This window comes from Arachis stenosperma, chromosome 3, assembly GCF_014773155.1.
Source record: "Arachis stenosperma cultivar V10309 chromosome 3, arast.V10309.gnm1.PFL2, whole genome shotgun sequence".
Classification (NCBI taxonomy): Eukaryota; Viridiplantae; Streptophyta; class Magnoliopsida; order Fabales; family Fabaceae; genus Arachis; species Arachis stenosperma.
The window spans coordinates 164,526,566-164,546,357 of NC_080379.1; the positions used below are offsets into that span (position 1 = coordinate 164,526,566).

At 36.9% G+C, this 19,792-nt stretch overlaps 3 protein-coding genes across 4 annotated transcripts; 1 reads left to right on the top strand and 2 right to left on the bottom strand.

Annotated features, from left to right (window-relative positions):
* The first annotated feature begins 970 nt into the window (after window positions 1–970).
* Window positions 971–3,831, top strand: LOC130968895 (ankyrin repeat-containing protein At2g01680). The gene is made up of 3 exons (XM_057894380.1): window positions 971–1,577; window positions 1,855–2,264; window positions 2,773–3,831. The coding sequence occupies exons 1-3, from the start codon at window positions 1,244–1,246 to the stop codon at window positions 3,643–3,645; spliced, it is 1,617 nt and encodes a 538-aa protein (XP_057750363.1). The 5' UTR covers window positions 971–1,243; the 3' UTR covers window positions 3,646–3,831.
* A 743-nt stretch (window positions 3,832–4,574) lies between these two features.
* LOC130968894 (protein VAC14 homolog) lies at window positions 4,575–11,700 on the bottom strand. 2 transcript variants are annotated; one of them, XM_057894377.1, is made up of 20 exons: window positions 11,134–11,699; window positions 10,902–11,015; window positions 10,695–10,760; window positions 10,275–10,364; window positions 10,076–10,195; window positions 9,841–9,869; window positions 9,250–9,392; window positions 9,059–9,153; window positions 8,679–8,765; window positions 8,419–8,526; window positions 8,166–8,257; window positions 7,863–7,944; window positions 7,483–7,548; window positions 7,009–7,124; window positions 6,770–6,890; window positions 6,279–6,440; window positions 5,986–6,114; window positions 5,673–5,741; window positions 5,064–5,357; window positions 4,575–4,972 (listed from the first exon to the last, which is right to left on the bottom strand). In XM_057894377.1, the coding sequence occupies exons 1-20, from the start codon at window positions 11,212–11,214 to the stop codon at window positions 4,868–4,870; spliced, it is 2,169 nt and encodes a 722-aa protein (XP_057750360.1). In that variant the 5' UTR covers window positions 11,215–11,699; the 3' UTR covers window positions 4,575–4,867. The 2 variants fall into 2 exon arrangements, with proteins under 2 accessions (XP_057750360.1, XP_057750361.1); XM_057894378.1 differs by lacking the exon at window positions 5,986–6,114 and having other exon boundaries at window positions 11,134–11,700.
* Window positions 11,701–12,381: 681 nt separating this feature from the next.
* Window positions 12,382–19,746, bottom strand: LOC130968941 (nuclear pore complex protein NUP155). Its single transcript, XM_057894461.1, has 13 exons — window positions 19,465–19,746; window positions 18,861–19,030; window positions 18,620–18,746; window positions 18,019–18,281; window positions 16,167–17,817; window positions 15,873–16,085; window positions 15,475–15,722; window positions 14,951–15,365; window positions 14,561–14,751; window positions 13,763–14,120; window positions 13,379–13,597; window positions 12,971–13,296; window positions 12,382–12,860 (listed from the first exon to the last, which is right to left on the bottom strand). Exons 1-13 carry the CDS (start codon window positions 19,621–19,623, stop codon window positions 12,743–12,745), a joined length of 4,458 nt encoding a protein of 1,485 aa, XP_057750444.1. The 5' UTR covers window positions 19,624–19,746; the 3' UTR covers window positions 12,382–12,742.
* Between the last annotated feature and the right edge of the window lie 46 nt (window positions 19,747–19,792).

A 19,792-nucleotide genomic window follows, 5' to 3' on the forward strand; every position in this document is an offset into this window, starting at 1 on the left:
TTGATTGATACGAGGAAAGTAACCAAATTAAAGGCCAAAAATTAGTACTGTTTATATGACGAGATCAAAGCCGAACGAAGTCTATAAACAAAGTAGCTGCATTACAAGAGTGAGGTGGATTTGTTGGAACTTGGAAGTTGGAATCTAGCACTTGTGAGGAATCTATCTTCCTCTTTTTTTTTTTATTATGTAATGCTACATCGATCCCAGAAAACTATTTGACAATAGTGGCATTAATGAGTATGTCATATCACTTTATTAAAATTTGAACTCTTTGGTATCTCTTCCTTTATAAATTAGAAACTTCAGATAAAAAATAAATAAATAAAAGTCGAAAATTTTTTTTATGGCTCTCCTTTCCCTTATAGATATTGGGGTAATTCAAACTTTTCCCTTTATAAAGGAAATATATCGTACTAACTATAAAAGGAAATATTTAAAACAACTAACTTCTCAAATCGCGAGGAAAGGTCTTGAATCAAATAAAGTAACCAGCTCTAGCATATTTTGTTACTATACTACCTCGTTACAATGTGGAATAATAAAATTATATTTCAATTTACTAAACCAAGCAGCTAAATGACAAATATGAAAGACAATAGTAGTTTCATTGTTCGATAAATTAGTCATATCGAGAGAGAGATCATGCTTATTAACATGGTTTCTGTAACACATGAATGATGATATCTTAAACCGAACTATCATAATTAGATTAGATATTAGTGCCCCATTACTTAAATTAGTTTATGTAACACAAACACGCATATGCATATGCAAATGCAAGCATGCAGAGTGTTGTAGACATGTAATTCAGTAATTGAAGAACCCAATTGTCGTAAAGCAAGAATCTATTGAAAAAGTCAATGGCATCATACCCACATGGATTTTCTCTGTAACTAAGACTCTAGTGTCCCCACCCCGTCATCAAAATTATTAACATCTTTAATTAAGTAAACAGATACATACAAATAATTGAGAACCGCCACTTGGTGCACACATCCACTATCTTCTCTCTCTTCTTCTCTCTATCAATTGGTGCACGGATAAAGCAAGAACACGGTAAAGTTTCACACTTTTCCCCCATTTCCATTTGCTTCTCATCTGGGTCACACGGGAAAACAATTGAGATGGAAGACAGGGAGAATTGACTTGAACTGCAAGATAGTCCAAGGAGAAGAAGAACGACAAGATTGGATTTTTTTTTTTTTTTTTTTGCAGAAGTAGAGAATAAGAGTGGTTGTTGATGATGGAGTCTTCGAAGGCTCTGCGGTTTATAACACACCAATCGTTGTTTTCGACCGTTCGATCTGGAGACCTTGATGAGCTGAAGAAGCTGGTGGAGCAGCTGAGAAAGGAAGAGTCTTGTTCTTGTGCTTCAGATGCATCATCTTCATCGATTTCTGACGTGATGTCCCTTCAGAACGATGCTGGAGAAACCGCTCTTTACATCGCCGCAGACAATAATCTGAAGGACGTGTTCAGCTTCTTGCTCAAACTCTGTGACTTCGAGATAGTGAAGATCAGGTCCAAGTCTGACATGAACGCCTTTCATGTTGCAGCCAAGCGTGGTCATCTTGGTAATTCCTCTTTCTTTCTTTCAATTTTTTTTTTGTATGTTCTTCAATTGGGTATATAATATATTCACCTTGGAATAACTTTTTCTATTCCTTATTGTTGATTCTTGATTCTTTCATTCAGTAATTGAAGCAAATGTTACAATCTTTATCTTTAAAAATCTTGCTATTGTCTTATTAGGTCCTTCGAAAATCGAAATTAGGAAGAAAGGGTGATTAACATGCTCTAATTGTTATTCATAATAAGGATTTCAATTATGTTATATTAACATGTTAACAGATATTGTGAGGGAGTTTTTGAGTACTTGGCCAGAGCTTTGTAAGTTATGTGACTCATCAAACACCAGCCCGCTATATGCGGCTGCTGTTCATGATCATCTGGATGTGGTCAATGCTATCTTGGATGTGGACGCCAGTTCCATGATGATAGTTAGGAAAAATGGGAAAACTTCCCTGCACAATGCTGCTAGGTATGGTATGGTTCGAATTGTGAAAGTTCTTATTGCCCGGGATCCAGCAATAGTCTCCATCAAAGATAAAAAAGGTCAAACTGCACTTCACATGGCTGTCAAGGGACAGTGTAGTGTAGTGGTGGAGGAGATATTACAAGCTGATCCAACTATACTGAACGAACGGGACAAGAAAGGCAATACAGCTCTTCACATGGCTACGAGGAAAGGCCGTGAGCAGGTTGATCTTACTTCCCGTCGACCACAATTTGTTGATTTTCGTACCATGTTTGCTTGTTGTTTTCATTATATTCCTATCTTTCTAATATTCATATTCTATACTTTGTGGCGAGGATATTTGTGAATTTCAACTATTAAGTTGCTAATACCAAAAAAATTATTGATCTTCCTATATAGTTGGTTATACACCCATGACTGTGTTTGATGGTAGGTCCCCTTTGCACTCTTTCTTTGTTGAGTGAGAGCACTGCTTTTAACTCAACCGCTCTCTTTTATTTGAGTTTTGGACATCCCCTTGTAAAGATATTAAGGAATGGCCTAACACATGGTAACATAAGGAGCTACATTCTTATTCAAAACTTTGCTATGTGATTTGATTTGTATTTTTTGATACAATATACCTAATGACTCAGTTGTTTAAATTTACACGATTGACACCCACTCTTTCGAAGGACCTTTCCTCTTATTCATTTTTGCTCCATTTACTAACATGTTTCTCCTGTTCTCAGATTGTGGCCCTTTTGCTATGCTATACCGCCATGGAAGTTAACGCCATCAATAAGCAGCAGGAAACAGCTTTGGATTTGGCAGATAAACTGCCGTATGGAGATCCGTCTTTGGTAATTAAGGAAGCCCTTGCAGAGTATGGTGCCAAGCATGCCAGGAATGTCGGAAAAATAGATGAAGCCATGGAACTCAAAAGAACTGTCAGTGACATAAAACATGAGGTGCAGTCACAACTTATACAAAATGAAACTACTCGTAGACGAGTTTCTGGAATTGCCAAGGAACTGAAGAAACTTCATAGGGAAGCAGTTCAGAACACCATTAATTCTGTCACAGTCGTAGCTGTCCTTTTTGCCTCAATAGCATTCCTGGCCATATTCAATTTGCCTGGTCAGTATATAACAGGAGGATCAAATGCAGGGAAGGCCAATATTGCCAATCGTCTTGGCTTCAAAGTTTTCTGCCTTCTGAATTCTACATCTCTCTTCATCTCACTTGCAGTCGTCGTAGTTCAAATCACTTTAGTAGCATGGGACACAAGGGCTCAAAGGCAGGTTGTATCAGTGGTTAACAAGCTAATGTGGGCTGCATGTGCTTGCACATGTGGTGCTTTTCTTGCAATAGCTTTTGAGGTTGTTGGAGAACACACATGGATGGCCTTGACCATCACCATTTTGGGAGTACCAATTCTAGTTGGAACACTAGCAAGCTTGTGCTACTTTGTTTTTCGACAACATTTTGGTGTTTTCCGCAGCGATTCACAGAGGCGAATCAAGAGAGCTAGCGGAAGCAAATCTTTTTCATGGTCGTACTCTGCAAATATATCAGACTTGGACGAATATAATTCCGACATTGAAAAGATCTATGCTCTGTGAGAACATACATAGCATCGGATGCAACTTTTTACTGAAACTGAGGTGAAAATGTTAGAGCAGTAGAATGGAGTATTCACCTGTTTTCAGATGAAGTTTCAGGTTGTAGTAGGCTGTGCAAATCTGTTTAATTTGCTCATATCTTGATTGTTAAGATCAATAATCAGCTCTCGGATGTAGATTTGTGTATATTATATTATAAGTGATGGAAAGGAAGTGCACTAAAGTTTTAAATTTGGAATAAGAAATTTCATCATAACACGAAATCCATCTAAATCTCCTCTAGTACTATTGGCAAACTTTAATGATTGTTTGTATCAACATAAGAAACTGCTTTTGAAATATGCTTTTTAATGTGTTTGTTTCAACTTTCAAAACCCTGTTTTTTATAGAAAAGTGAACTTTCTATGCCACAAGGAAAATTATAAGTTGAAACTTGAAAATAAAATATTTCGGTTTAGAAAGCTTCTTTCCATACAAGATCGATTTGGTTTAAGCAAAAAATTAGACTTCGAGAAACAATATAAAAATGGTGTGTGAAAAGTTTTCTGAAACCATATGTTTCTTTCATATTGGAGGTTATCTTTAATTAGTTTCTTCCTGGTATCTTCTAATTGATTCTCTCTCCGTGTTTGTTTGTTTTTTTTCCTCGTAGAAATCCTCAAGAAATGAACATTTAATAAAAAAAAAACACTTGCCAATACTTAAGCGTACATCATAACGAGTTCTTAATACATGGAACAATATTCGTGAAATGCATGTGTAAGTGTTCTACAATGTTGCAACCTGAGGCAGCAACATATGATTCTCTGATATTATGAGATCAAACCAAACAAAACGCGTACCCCACACCCACACACACATGCATCACATTGTCATTGAGTATCTAATTCCTTATCAAATATTATTTAATTATTATATATCGCAGCAAATGATAAAGAGGTCAACAAAAAGAGACCTTTTCCTGAATAAAATATGGCCTCTAGCCCTCATGGTTTTCAACAAAAACTAAAGAATACCTCAGCCAAAGCCCGAAGCTTCATCTTGATTCCAAAAACCCAAGAAATTTCTATGACAAGAGTATAATAATGAAACAAAACGCGCTACTATGTGATTTACAATTTTTTACAAATCAATAAGCCGATCCCATTCAAAGTTTATAAATATACTGAGAGAGATCATTGACACAATAAGGACTCAAGATATGAATGTGCAAGAACCACCTCTACACTTGGGGGCTTCTCTTTGATGATGATCTTGAAGTTGGAACATTAATTTCACTCAACTGCGGTCTCCTTGGTTCCTCTTGTTTCTGTGCTTCAACCATATTCTGCAGCCATTTACATCACCAAATACAAAATCAAAAGGATCACATAAATATGGTTTGCATCTAACTACAAGACTTGAGAAAGGTTGCAGACCTTTGATAATGAGGTCGAATTCTTGCGTGACTGCACCTGTGCTTTTGAATGTAGACGATGCAGGTGCTGCACTTGCTGAAACTGTTGTAGTCTTGCAGCAAAATTTATCCCGTTATGTGAGTTTCCACCATCCATGGTTATGTCGCCATCCTCGGTGATTTGAGACCCACCCGGCATTTGATGAAGAAACTGGTAGGGATTCCCTGAGGGTGTTCTCTTTAGTTGCTCGCCATTGAAAGAATACGAAGGCACGGCTTTTAAACGAGTTTTCAGTATCTTAAAGGCGGCACTTTGCTGCATAATGACGGAAAATGAATTGTCAATATTAGCGACTACATATGCCGCCAAGGTTTCCAAGCTGTTGTTAATGTACATAATGTACATATATTCCTTGAGCACAATAAGGAAATACTGAGACTTGAGTGGACAGAAATTTGAATCATATTGTAAATAGAATTGTTCATGAAGTAATGATGTACACCATTAAACAGGTAAACAGCAACGTGCTTAATAATAAGAGAGTAAAAACAATTCAAGCATGATATCTTAGACATTGTCTCACCACAAAACAAGGATGTCATAGAAAGAAATAATTGAAGTTGTTTATACCTGAGGAAGCAACATTAGAAGACCATACAATGCTTTAAACAACCATATATGTCTTCCAGGTTCAAGAAGCTGCAAAATTGCATGATGCTTCAGTGGATAAGAGAAGCATTTTTTAAAATATTGACATTCATTACCAAAACTATCTAACTGCCATCACTCTAAATGATGAAAATAATGCTCAATGCTCAATGCTTAATTTAACATAACAGAGAAAGTTCTGCACATTATATATTTTATCCCCCTAACAACAAGAATATTATATTACAGTATTGTAAAATATGAGCAGATCAAACAACCAGTTTCAGTAAAGCACCTGCAATCTAAGATAAGCAAATATTGGAGTTTCCAGCAACTGAATCAATTTATCCAGCTGGACTAAAAATTTGACATTAATGTCTTCTTCAACGAGAGATTGAATCACAGTGCTAGCATGTTGGTAAGTCTGTCATGATAGATAATTTATATTATATGGGGAACATGATCTAAACAAAGGTAAGCAGTCGCTCACAAATATACAAAATTTAAAGAGGGCATTTGTGCTAGTGTGTCTGTGTACATGTACAAGACTTAAAAACTAATAATCAAAACCAAGTTACAGATACCTACCTGAGATAATAAGCAAAGACTTATAATTGCCATTGGAGAATGGCACCATGAGGCATACAAAGAAACATATAGATCCTTCCCAGCAGGATTTACCAGTGATTGCTTCAAAAGATCTCGGATCTCAGATAGTTCCAATGATGTAAGTAAAATAAAATTCAGAGCCTGAAAATTTTTTTACAAAAGGAAGGGGGGGTATTAAAATCCATATCAATACCACTCTACTACACTGGATTGGCTAAAGGACTATTAAGTATTGTACACAAAATATTAAAATGCATATCAATGTCAATCAGTATACTTTCTATAGGTCTGCTCAAAAGAGAAAAAACAGAACCAAGTTATGCAATTCACAAAAGAATGATTTCATCATTCCCATAAAAGCGAAGCAAATACACAGGGTGGTGTGGGTCATAGACCTGTGAATTTATATATATCAGAATTTACATGTGTGTTGCATCTTGTTATTCAAGCTCGCAGAAAAGTCAACCAACCTGAACCATAATTGATGCAAAATCCAAATCAGGTTCCCCTTCTAGTATTGTAGAAAGTTCACGATAGACTCTCTCAGCATTCAAGAGAACACAAAGTCGGCGAATTATCAAAGCACCTCGTCTAAAGCATTTAAAAAAAATTAGAATTTAATAACTAAAGATGAAAATATAAGCAAATACAATATTTTAGTGAAACTGCATAAATAAAGATAAAATTTTGGAACAAGTAAAAAGCATACTTCTCCAAAAGAGAATTGTCTATCCGAAATTTGTCCACCAGGAAAACAACAATCTGCCGGAAGTGCTGAGGATCTTTTGCAATAGCTGCATGAACATCGAGAACTAGTAGTACAACCTGTTTAATTTTTTTTTTAATTAAAAAAAAGGGAGATGAATCACTGATAATTCCAGTAAATTGCCTATTGCAGAAAGTGAAAACATTGCAAATAAGAAAAGGGGAAAATTCAAAAACTCATTTTTATTTAGAATCAAGTCAAGGGTAATGCAGACAGAAAAGAAATCTATCTAAATTTTCTGACAATGGTCATATATTTTTTTTAAACTAATTTCAGATAATGGCTTGTATGAATTGATAGAAGGACTTACCCTTTGAACAAATGTACAATTACAGCAAGATTTGCATATAGATTTTGTGAAAGAATGATTTGATGAAACAAATAAACTAAAAGAGGATACCAGTATAACAAGGCTACCTCATCAGATGGGTCTGAAAGTGCTGTCAGTAGGGTACCAAATATGTCACCCAGATACTGTAAAACCTGTTTCAGACATAGATCCACATGTGAATAGAAACCAAAATCTTCCATCAACATAAAGGAGATCTTGTACTATCCTTTACAAAGCATTTTGAATAAATACAGAAGGGAGTCACATTAGTTTGATTACATGAAAGATTTTTACCCACAGAAAGAGAATGTCAAATGAAACTTTGCGAACTAAATTAAATTGAATATTATCGGCTAGCCAAGTATCGTATTTATTTCCTTGTTAACTGGACCAGATCAACTCCAACAGTGTAAAGGGACCTAACAAGAACATCAAAATGAAAACCGAGTTTGAACAATCTAGTCACCTCAGTGCGATGTCTGTTCAAAAGGGTTGATATCCAGTGCAAAGCTTCAATGCGAGTAGCTTCCCATTCACTTGACAATTGGCTGATCAATCAAACCATCCCAAAATCAATCTATAGAATTACAAGTGCAAAATACAGTTGGCTAATTCTTTAAAAAAAATAAAAAATAAAATAAAATTCATGTAATAAGTTCCCCTAATAGCTTCTTACGTCAAACCATCACAGAAATTTGTAATATTTCAATTGCAAGTACCAAAAAAAATTCAAACCTAGCCTATTTCCCAGATCAGAGAAAAATTATACCTCCTAGCAATGGAGAGTATCGCTCCCACATCAAATGCTTCAGCTGGATCAGCCTTGATGGCACGTAGCTCTTCATTGGTTTCACGAGCAACCTTATACATAAGCCATAGATTGTTTCAAATGCTTTGTTTTGCATGGGGGAAAGGAATGTAATTTTAGTAAGAACACAAAAAACCGCCCGGCCGGGGGGGGGGCAGAAAAATGCACAATAAGAGGATGGGTACAAAAAAAAAGGGAAGCTCAAATAACCTACCACTCGAATTTTCTCTTCTTTATCTGATATGCAAGGCAAAATGGCTCCAAGAATGTCAGCATAATACGGAACAAGCTGGTCTCCACCAAGTTTGACAAACTCATTTATCTGTTCAAATAAGAAAGCAAAATGAATCACACAACAGTAATTGTAATTTGGCTTTTGTTATAAAAGGAAATAATATTTGGGAAAATGCCAATATGCATAAAGTACAATAAAGCTAAATAATTAATTAGTCAAAGCACTGTGGTATTACTCACCCATGTGATAGCTGTTAGCCTGGTAAATTCATCTGGAGAACCTGCCCTTTGTACCAGGATTTCAGCCATTCGACCATAATCTACAGACTTCAAGAGTAGCACTGCTGAGTCAGAAAATGACTAATGAACAAAACACTTTGCTTTTGTGTCAAAACAGTAGTTGCAAAAGCAAAAAAGATGCATAGCACATTTGATCAAACAAAAAATTCGAAGACATACTAAGCATAAAATATTGATTATGGGGAAGATAAAGAAATCCAACAAGAAGAGAAAAATAATGAATAAATGCAGTACAGAAGATAGGAAACATTGTCCACAGAGTGCGCCACAAGACTTGCAACTCAAAGTACAAGTGGAAATTACATTAGCAAGAGCCTTACTGGGGAGTTCTTAATCTCTTGAAGAAACTCTGAAAGAGCGGAATCAGCTTGTTGACGTATTTCATGACTTGAGTCACTCAACATATTAAACAAGCCTGGAAATTTTGTATATGATTAGATGGTTGATCTCCATTTCATTTGTACAAAATGTTGAGAAGAATGGGAATCACTCTTTTAAAGGACATGCTTACCATCAAGAAAATCAGGAAGAAAACCCAGCATATCAATATCTGGGACGCTATCCAGTACAGTAATCCATCCTACCAAAAACTGGCGCACATATGGATTCAATACATTCATGCGCTCCCTCAACAGTGGTATGAATTCTTCAATACTAAACCAACAAAATAGGAAAAAGAAAGAAGAGGAGGGAACTCAGGTCAAGAAAAATTAGATACAGACGAAAAGGTGAAAAGTGAAATTTTGCCTCTTTTTTTTTAGTATTAGATAGCCTGGCACCTCACATTGCATATAACCTTTACCTATTAAAGTTCTATTGGAAAGTTACATCCAAAATCTTAGAATGCATTTGGTTTGCATTTTCAGTATTTTCTGTTTTCTGGATTTTGTGAAGGAAAAAGTGAAAACAGAAAACAGGATTTTATTGTTTTCACTTTTTCCTTCACAAAATTCATAAAACAGAAAACACTGAAAATAAAAACAGAAAATAAAAATGCAAACCAAACGCACTCTTCTGTACCCACACCGTCTACTGAAAATGTAAAGTAACATACTAACATGAACAGAGAAAAGTATAATATAGATGTGAAAGGATGGTGCACCTGAACTGATCGCTCTCGGTCACAATATCCTGCACGAAGGAAGCAGTGTTTGATTTTAGTTAATCAAAATGGAACAGCAATTCAAGTTATCTGTTTTCTATTTCCTATTTTCGGATAAAAAAGCAATGTCAATTATTATTTCGTCATATTCTTTGGGAAATCTTGCTATGCGCATAGATAAAAAAACAGCAGAAAAGGCTTTAGTGCTTTACTGGCGTGCAGGAGTGATGAATACCTTCACCAGTCGATCTAAGAGATGAGCAGCACTTTGTACATTGGCATCCGAGTCTGCAGAAAGCTTGCATAAGGCATCAAAGATCTGGTTGAAGAATACAATAAAATCCCCTCTCACAACCTGAGATACAACTAAAAATTTATGCATTAGAACAAAGCAGATGATCATACTGAAACTGAACATGGGTCAACACAGTCACCTTAGCTATGTTATATAGTGCTTCGCAAGCATAATAACGAACTCTGCTATCTTGGTCAGAGAAGGAATTCAAAACAGGGGGCACAATTTGCTGTCAATCACAAAAAGAAAAAAAAGGGTTATGCTTAGATACAATTATCATGCCAAAATTCCCGATATTTCATTTATGTTCCTTAGAGTGAATTTTATTTCACCATTTCTAATGTTCCTCAAAATGTTGCCAAAAAATTTGGTGCCAATGATTAGGGCAGAAAATTGCACCAATTCCAAGCACACAACATGTATTTCCCATTAGACACATTGAACGCGGATAAACTTCTTATGTACTACTAGAATGAATTCAAATTGTAACCCATGATAAACAAACAAACTCACTCCAATAAAAAGGACAAAATTCTTAAACAAGTGAGTAATCCCTCACCTCAAGATGCTGAGCTGCATCGGAAGTCAACCCAACAGTTGCAGCAGCCAATCCTATTAATCCTCCCTTCACCCATAATTTATATTCAATTTAAGAAAATATATCATATAAGATGAAGAACCTATAAGCTTACTTAAAAGATATATAAAAAAAAAAAACTTTTAACGAATGAAAAAAATAGAAATAAATAGAAGAAAAGAAAGTTACCTTCCGGTGATTGGCTTGTGGAGAATAAGTGAATTCCGTTGTCAACAAATTGATCACAGCCGTTATTTTTTCATGCTCCCCAGCAGCAGCAAGCTGCTTCACTATGCCCTCAACCTATAGGCACGGATAGATACCCCCAGAAAATCAACTCCCCATAAAAAATGCTCAAAACCCTAAAACCCCAAATTAACCGAATTGCAACAGGATAAACAAGAAAGGGTTGAGTACAAACATCAAGTGCAGCGTTCTTGCGCTTCTCGTACAGCTTGTCAGCAAGGTTGCGGAGCACGGCTGCCGGAATCACCTCTGCCATGGCAACACCCGCAAGCTGGGAAGCACTTGGATACTCAAAAGCACAAAACCTTTTCGGAATCAAATTCGTTTTCGGATCTTCTCCTGCTCGAAACGAAACATTTCGGTAGTGCTTTTTGTTTTCTGGTTCTTTTTCGCTTTTTTGGGATCAGATACGGAATCAGAAAGTCAAGATTTTTTTGGGGGATAACGATTGACGTGGAAGTGGAGTGCGATTGTGCTGGGGAAATTTGAATTAAGAGGAATAAATCAGATCTAGTAACTTTTTTGTGAAATTGAAACTAAAACTGAAAATGAAAATAAAATAAAATAATTGAACCCTAATTTTTCCCCTTTATTTTAATTAGAGATTAGAGATGAAATGAAATGGAAAATTGAAAATTCTTGTCGCTACAGGAACAATAACTTTGGGATTTAAGATCCTTTTAATAATAAAATTAAAACAAGTTTGTGAGTGAGTGTCTGCATTGTTTCTACTTTCTACCAATACCAGGCCAGCTCGAAGCTGAAGTTGAAACTTCTAACAAAAACACACTTCGTGAAGTTACATAAATGCCCTCTGTTTGTGCCCAATCATATTATATTTAATTATTTATTATTTATGTATATCATGCTCACTGGTATTTTAGGAATTAACTGTAATAAATTCAACATTTTCTTCTCTTTAATACTTTTCCAAGTATTACTTTATCGCTTGTATATTATTATTATATTAGGACTTTGTTTTATTTATCTTCATGTTTTCGGATTTGGTAAGGCTACTTTTTGTGATCTAGTCAAGAAAGGTTTCTTTTAATGATTTTATCTGAGATGGTTTCCTCAATATCACCGCTTAACAAAGAAATTATTCTTAAGACTTTCTTAATTACAAGTGATTTAAGTTAAAAATTAATATTTCAAAATCTATATCTTCATGCTCTAAATTAATACTTATTGCTTATAATCCACAATCAAACTTCTTTCTCTCACCAATGTGATATTAGTTTATATACACTCCACTGTTTTAAAAGATAAAAAACAGTATTATTACCAATTTACCATCACAGAAGAGACATATTTTAGCTTATAGCTTAGAAGAATAAAACCGATCCCATATGGTGCACTTGGTTCCGATTTTGAATTTATGAAATGTGAAGACATAATATAAACAACAGTTTCCTAAACTCGCAAAATGCTAAAAAATTCTACGAAGCAGCACCATCATACATTTTTTAGTATATAACATAATCTTTTGGATTATGAAACTAGATTGCCCGCCGCAAGTAGACAAATTCAAACCATTCAACCTGAGGCAGCAAAGTTTGCAAGAATAGGCTCAGGTGAATGGAGACCCGGAATGTGGAGATTTTTATCATCTTAGTTGATACACAAACTAAAGGCTAAAAGGGAAGGGAAGGGAAGGAAAAAAAGAACAAAAAATGAGATCACATGATCACACATCCAATATGGAAAAAATTAGACACCTCTTATTGCAAGATAATTATTTTATAAGAAGAAATTGATACAACACTATTCTAATGGAACAAAGATCAATATCGATCAAATGATTGGGGACTTATAAGCGACTCTTCGAGTTCTCTAAAGCCTCGGTAGACATGTTCTGTTTGATTCTGGGGAAGGGCTAACCTTCGCACTTCAGTCATGTACCTGTAAAGGTTGGGAACATTTAATTTCTAATATAATGTTGTATCCAGCACAGAAAAAGCATATTCTTTTTAGAAAATTTAAATGGACAATATAAGTATAGAGAAGTAGACCTGTTTGCCGCACTTGTGATCTTATCACGAATTCCTTGGCTAACAACTGTTCTTTCAAGTGGGAATCCTGAACCTAGTATGAGGGAAGAACCGGAGGCACTTGCACCCATTCTCTGTGAATATACAGACATTGCCCACTCGCGAAGAACCACAAGGACTGATCTCAGCATGCGTAATCTAAGATTTGGGGAGGGCAACACAGCTCCATTTGATAACAATTGGTCATATGTATTCAATACAGGCTCAGCTGCACCCTTGCAGGCAGAAAGAAGGGCTCTAGCAACATCTTCATCACCAACAGATTCAGCCCCCGAGTTTAACCTCTCCTACAAAAAAGTATGAATTCATAGTTTGAAAATAATAGTTTAATCCATATGTTGTTCAAATGGAACAAGTTTTGGAACATACCAGTGCAGACTTCTCTAGGTGAAGACAAATAGTGTTGAGTGGTATAACAGCTCCATCACCAGGATAAATCCGGGGGCCAACCCTCTTCAATACCGAGCAAGCTTCAGCAATGCCACCTCTTGAAAGAGCTTGATCAATAAGTCTAGCCCATGTCTCTCTGACAATTATGCTGTCAGCATCACCAGAATAATTGGCAAAGTACAGCATCTCCAGGCATATCTGAAACAAAGGTATTAAGTGAAGGACAATTAATAAGAAATTTGATATAGAAGTTTCAGTAGTTGGCAAATTATTATTGCAACCTTTTCAACAAGAACCCATGTGAACAATCTGAAGAGAAAATCTAACTTATGTAAATCTAACATAAAACACTATAAACAGTACCTCCCAGAGTTCAAAGGGAACTGCATATTCATTATATAATTGTGTTATGCTCTTTACATCTGATGATAGCTCCATGGCCTTCTCTCGTGCTACGCTTGCAAAATTTGCATCAGCAGTTGAACCGCCCTCAGGGACTGCACCATCTTGAATGGAATCAGATGTGCTAGGTAAAATCTCATTCCTGGAAGCCATTGCCTCCAATTCCTCTTTGATCTTTATCTGAAACCGAAGAACAGCAAGCTTCCCTTCAAGCAAATCTAGGAATCCACTATCAATGGAACTCCGAGCAGAACCTACTAAACCATCACTATTAGCTGCACTTTTTGCTTGTAGAACTGCATTACTTAGGTATTGACACCTGAATTTTACAAATAATATTAAGATGATAAGAAGATATCCAAGAATAGACCAAAATAATTCTAGTAATCATAATAGATTCTAAAGACCATTGGGGAGGGCTTGAAACCAGAAACAGATCACCCTGAATACATGTGAAATGTAGAGCCTTGCCACAGAACAGCTACAACCATAGACCAGTTAATCTATCTAATCCAAGACAAATAACAAGCAGAACTTATTTGAGAATTAATGGAATCAGTAACCAATTTCCATGCTTTATAGGATTAAATCACGTGCCAGATCTTGCATCTTTTCCTAGTGTTGATGAAAGTCCAGCTCAGTAAATTGATCCAGGTTTGCAGCAATGAAGTAAGAAAACTACTTATAAGGCCAGAATCTTCAAAAGAATACTAAGAAAGAGGAGATAATAAGTTACAAGGAACTGAGTAACTAATTAACCTCTGTTCAAGAGTAGGAACTCCATCAACGGAACGTCGTTCAGCTAGTCTTAGCAATGCATGAGCTGCAAGCATATGTTGCCGCTTCAAGACATAATACCGTGCCAAAAGTTCATAGTACTTGACTTGATTGGATGACATAGGTGCTCCAGATTGCCCAGTTGGAGAAGTTGTTGCAGTCACAGCACGAACCTTGAAGACCGAGAAAACATAAGAGGGCAGATAATTAGAAAAATGAAAACTTTACAGTAAAAAGTATGAAAATATGGCTTGTATGTAGTTTTGCATTCAGCACATACACAAACAAAATTTTAACGCTATGTTTGTGCCCATTTTGACCAATTGAAGACCAAGCCACAGACAAATTAGAAAGAGAAAGAAACAATTGAACCTCTTGGATGGGTTTACGACCGGCACTTTGCAAAAAGGGCAACAGATCAGGACCTCCATACTCTAACAACTCATTTTCAAGACCTAAATCAATCATAGCTTGGTATAGATACTCATGGAAAATTCTGTCAGGAGACTGGACACCAAGTTGAACAATTTGACTAATATATTTTTTTCGAGAAGCTGGATCAAGGGTAGATTGCAAAGCAGCAGATCTGATAGGAGAGCCAAATTCCTTCTGAGAGTTGTCACCTTTCAGAGACCGTAAAGCACTAATAACTATCTCATAACACTGTTCGCGCTGAGCAAGTGTCTGTTCTCTGACACTTGCATCAATTTCATCATTATAAGCATCACCTGCAGGATCGATAGCTTGTGCCTTTTGAAGAGGTAAGCGCACTACAGCTTCATAATATCTGCAGTTGTCAAGTACATTTTATACTTTCAGATTGAAGCATTCCAATCACAGGCCAATAAAACAAATGATGATGCTTGACATAAAAAATGGACAACAAGAAAAAATACCTCAAATCCTCAAAACGCTTACAAACAGTTCGTAAGTCTGCAGACTCTGGAACTTTGCTTAAGCAATTAAATGCTTCTCTTGCAAGATTCTCCTTTTCCTCATTATCTATAGTCACAGCAGCTCTCTCCAGAGCTTCCACAGCTAAGAAAAACTTGTAATCAGACTCCTTATAGTAGCTTGGACAACCCTCTCTTAATCTCCTGCTAATGTCATCTACAGTTCCCCTACCATCAGGACCAGTATAATACTGGAACGATGTATGATATGAAATAAAACTCAGAACTATACAAGGGAGAAACAAAAGTTTGTTCAAGAAAACATAGAAAGCTATATTAAATCATTAACATATAAATTCCCACAGAAGTTTCCTTCACATCTAGCCTAAAACAGGCTTTACCTCCATTAGAGCAGAAATAAGTCTCGTAGCAAGCCGGTCACCCTCCTCAGAACAAACTAACTGATGAAATGTTAACTGAACTAATGCTTGTTGAAGGTTAGCATCAAATCCTTGAATCAATCGAGTGACATGATGCTGGGAAATAAGTTGAAGCAAAAACAGGGCTTCACCAGATCTAAGAAGCAACTGCCTAATACATTCCATTGCCCTCACCTGTAACAAAAGCCTAAATGAGAAATTAAACCAATAAATGAGAACATATAAAACATCAAGAAAACACTTGACATAACCCACCTCCATGGCAGCTAATTCTGCAGGACTATATGGCAGCCTTTGTCTTTTGTTACTTGTTCCACCACCATTAGATTCCACATTTCTGGAGTACGCACCAAATAAGTTTCTCACCATACTTCGATCACCTGCACCTAATGCTGAACCAGTACCATATAGAATTGAACCACTTAGATCGCCCAAACCTGCAACGCATCCATAAAGTCCTCTCCTCTGGTTCCTTCTAGATCTTAAGAATTTTTCTAAAGATCGGATTTTGTGTTCAAGGACTTGCATAGCACCAACAGAGAGTCTGCAGACAACTACCCCATTTTCAGATAAAGCACCTGAAGGGGCTAAATTGCCTTTCACAAGCATCACAGGAAGTTCCCAAAGAGGAAAAAGTAATCTAGATGAACACAAACAGAGTCCTTCATGTGCGGCTGAAAATACTGGCTCAGCCTCCTGAACAACCTGGCCCATGCTAAATCCACCAGCAGCAGTTCTTGTGTTTGATAATGCACTACTACCTTCAAGTTGTGGCATTCCAACAACTCTTGGATCCTCAAAAGCTTCAGCAGCCTTCTCGGCAATAACATTGCTAATAAGGTTTTCCGAGTGCACTATTCTTGCAGCTAGCATTAGACACATAGCAGCTGCCTCACCAGCACCAAAACGATTGAAGAAATCTTCTAAAACTGATCTTGGAGAGCTGGACTCTAATAACCTTCTTAAAATGTCCAGTGGCCTGTTTAACACAATTTCCATCATGCCCATTGTGCTGAAGATAACAATCCTCCTTCTTGGCAATATATGTTGAGTCGAAAGGTCTCCCCTTGCCCAGAGTTTCCCAGATACCCTGTCACATGATTCCATTGGGCTCTCATAACCACTGAACTCAATTTCTGAATATAAAGACTGCACAGTAGATGCAGTATCAGGCAAAGGTAAGACATCTGCCACAGAAAGCATTCGCCCTTCAACTGGTAAAGAAGATACAGATTCTCGTAATGCACGGGAACTCCTTGAATTTGTCCCAAGATTACCTGATGGTGATGATTGGGTGCTTGAATCCCGGTTCAATACAAGGAGAGAAGGCATAGCTGAAGGTGATGCATCAGAAAGGATAAGAGTACCTGCAGAACAATATGCTGCCTCAACTTTCAATGAGAGATCCTCATTTTGAGGCCTAGACGCAAGAGCTATGGCTCCAAATGTGAGACTACCACTAACACCCCAAGGAGGAGCAGGCCTTGTAGCGACAACCTTTAAACAGCTAGGCCTGTGATGACTGGTGCTGAACCCAGTCAAATTTGCACTAGAAGGAGAAGTAGACAGGTACATCCTTCTGCCATCTGATAAAACAGCAACAAGGTGCAGCAACTTGGACTCAAGTGTGGATAACGGTGCAATACAAACAATAGATGGCTTGGGTGAACGATTTGAGACTCTTGATCCTGTTGATTGTCTACTTCCATAATGACCATCCCTCTGATTAACAAGATTCCTTTCTTCAGCAACTTTCTTTAATGGACCATCCCCATTTTGCCCTAGAACATAAACCTGAAGCTTCATCTCTTCAGTTCGTGCATACAATATTTGCCTCTCATTATCAAAAACCATTTCAACAATGGGGTCGATGGCTCCAAAGTTGAACACATTTGGTATAACCCAGCTGCATAAAACGGCTAAGTCATGTCATTAGGGAATTAGTAAAGAAACATGTACCACTTAAAATCAGGCAAGTTACAAGTCATTTAAAGAAAAAACATGCACAATTTGGACTTTAAAGGTTAAAAAATTGATAGAAGGAATCAAATAGCATAGTTACATTTAGTAACTTGTATGCCACTAGAAGATCCAAAGCTCCAAGTACCTTGAAATTAAACTTCCTAAGCCAGCAGTGAGGCAGATTTTTCTGCAGCGCTTTTGCCATCCTGAACCTGTAGAATAAAGAAGCTCGTATATATGGCTATCACGACCAGCAAGGAAAATACGGCCCTTATCAGTACATGTCACACAAGTCATTGTAACCCCATCGGACGGTACAGTATACTCTGGCAATGGCTGTAATGTGACTTCTGCAAATGGATCTGATCCATCGGCTCCTCCAGAGCAGCACACTCCTACCAAAATCAACTGACAGAAAGCGATTGGTAAGAAACAATATTGCTTGGACAAATTCTTGAAAGAACAAGCCACACAAGGTTCATAAGAAACAAATCATACAGAGCTTCTTTTGAAGAATAAAGGGATCTTATAACATATTTTCATACAAAGCTAAGCAGCATATATCAAAGTGATAAGCATCACAAAACTATTAGTATCAATTGCAAATAAACTCATTGGATCTTGCACGGATACAAAATAAGCAATTCATCATATAACAATTAAAAAAAAAAGTAATTCAGAAGGATGAATTTTATACTTTTAGTAAACAAGTACTGGAAAAAAGTTAAACATAATTTGGTTATTACCTCAACAGGCGTTGCTAAAACTAAAAGATATTGGATGGCTTCAACAAAAACACCTGGTTTTGATTTTGCAAGACCAACTGCACAAATAGCTTGCTCTTCCCCACTATATTCAGGACATTGACCATCCCTAAGGAAGACCAACATTAGATTAGAGGTAATGCAGCACGTATAAATATAAGTTCTAGTAAATAGAAGATGCCGTTAAACTAAATTAATTCCAGACCATCATCATGGTACTTACCACTTATCAAAACGCCAAAGAAACAAGGAATTGTCCACAGATGCCCATGCCCTACGTATTTCAGGAAATATTCCACAAAAGGCAGTTCCTTCCCCACCAGCTGCATTGTATCTTTCAATGAGAACAGGAGGCAACTCCCATGTATTGGCAACCTCAACTAAAGGGGGCCACTGAGATGAAATCCAAAGAAAAAAATATGTCATAAGATACATGCTAGAACTAAACTCCAACCCTAGACAGTATGCTAACAGGCATGCTATATACCTATAATGCATGTTGCCGTTATGATTTATGCTACATTGTAGTATTATACCCACACACAATAACACTATAACAGATAAAAACACTTCACAAAAAGAAGCAACTTTTTTTGCTTTTCAAGCAAAATTTGATCTTGTATCTTTTACCCTATTGAACATTCACTCTGGGCCTTCTGTGTTCTGAGTAAGCATAATGTAAGGAACCCCCTACCAAGACACGCAATTTTAGCTTGGAGGCAAAATTGGCTAAATTACAGAAACACATAGCGTATGGAGGTGAATCTAATTGAACCAATTCGAAACCCTGAGAGTAGGAGAGGTAAAAGGTAGGAAGATAGAGATACCTCTCTGGGGAGAGTGGAGTAAGGGTGGCTAGCATATCTTGAAGCTTCAAGAGCTTCTTCGAGGTCAAGCTGAGGCGAAACCTCGCGACCAATGCGATCACTGACAACGAGACCCGCGTTCGTCACATCACGCATGACAATCTCGTCTTCCCACGACATCTCCGCGGCGCCGAGCTTCAACTGAAATTTCAGAACTACTAAGGGGATTGGAGAAACTGAATATTTAACTCTCCTTCCCGAAAAACAAACGGAGAAAATGAAATTTGAAAATTGAGGGAAGAAAGAGTGGGAGAGGGAGGGAAGTGAAATGAGAGGAGAAATGTAGGGT

Excerpts from the sequence above, each read along its gene's own strand:
- LOC130968895 (XM_057894380.1), top strand. The coding sequence starts at position 1,244 with ATGATGGAGTCTTCGAAGGCTCTGCGGTTTATAACACACCAATCGTTG. Across the intron at positions 1,578-1,854 it reads AGCCAAGCGTGGTCATCTTG|ATATTGTGAGGGAGTTTTTG; the intron begins GTAATTCCTCTT and ends ACATGTTAACAG. Across the intron at positions 2,265-2,772 it reads CGAGGAAAGGCCGTGAGCAG|ATTGTGGCCCTTTTGCTATG; the intron begins GTTGATCTTACT and ends TCCTGTTCTCAG.
- LOC130968894 (XM_057894377.1), bottom strand. The coding sequence starts at position 11,214 with ATGGCAGAGGTGATTCCGGCAGCCGTGCTCCGCAACCTTGCTGACAAG. Across the intron at positions 10,761-10,901 it reads CACAAGCCAATCACCGGAAG|GGAGGATTAATAGGATTGGC; the intron begins GTAACTTTCTTT and ends TTATGGGTGAAG. Across the intron at positions 9,154-9,249 it reads TCTTCCTGATTTTCTTGATG|GCTTGTTTAATATGTTGAGT; the intron begins GTAAGCATGTCC and ends CAAAATTTCCAG.
- LOC130968941 (XM_057894461.1), bottom strand. The coding sequence starts at position 19,623 with ATGTCGTGGGAAGACGAGATTGTCATGCGTGATGTGACGAACGCGGGT. Across the intron at positions 19,031-19,464 it reads ACTCCACTCTCCCCAGAGAG|TGGCCCCCTTTAGTTGAGGT; the intron begins GTATCTCTATCT and ends ATTTCATCTCAG. Across the intron at positions 16,086-16,166 it reads CAGAATTAGCTGCCATGGAG|GTGAGGGCAATGGAATGTAT; the intron begins GTGGGTTATGTC and ends CTTTTGTTACAG.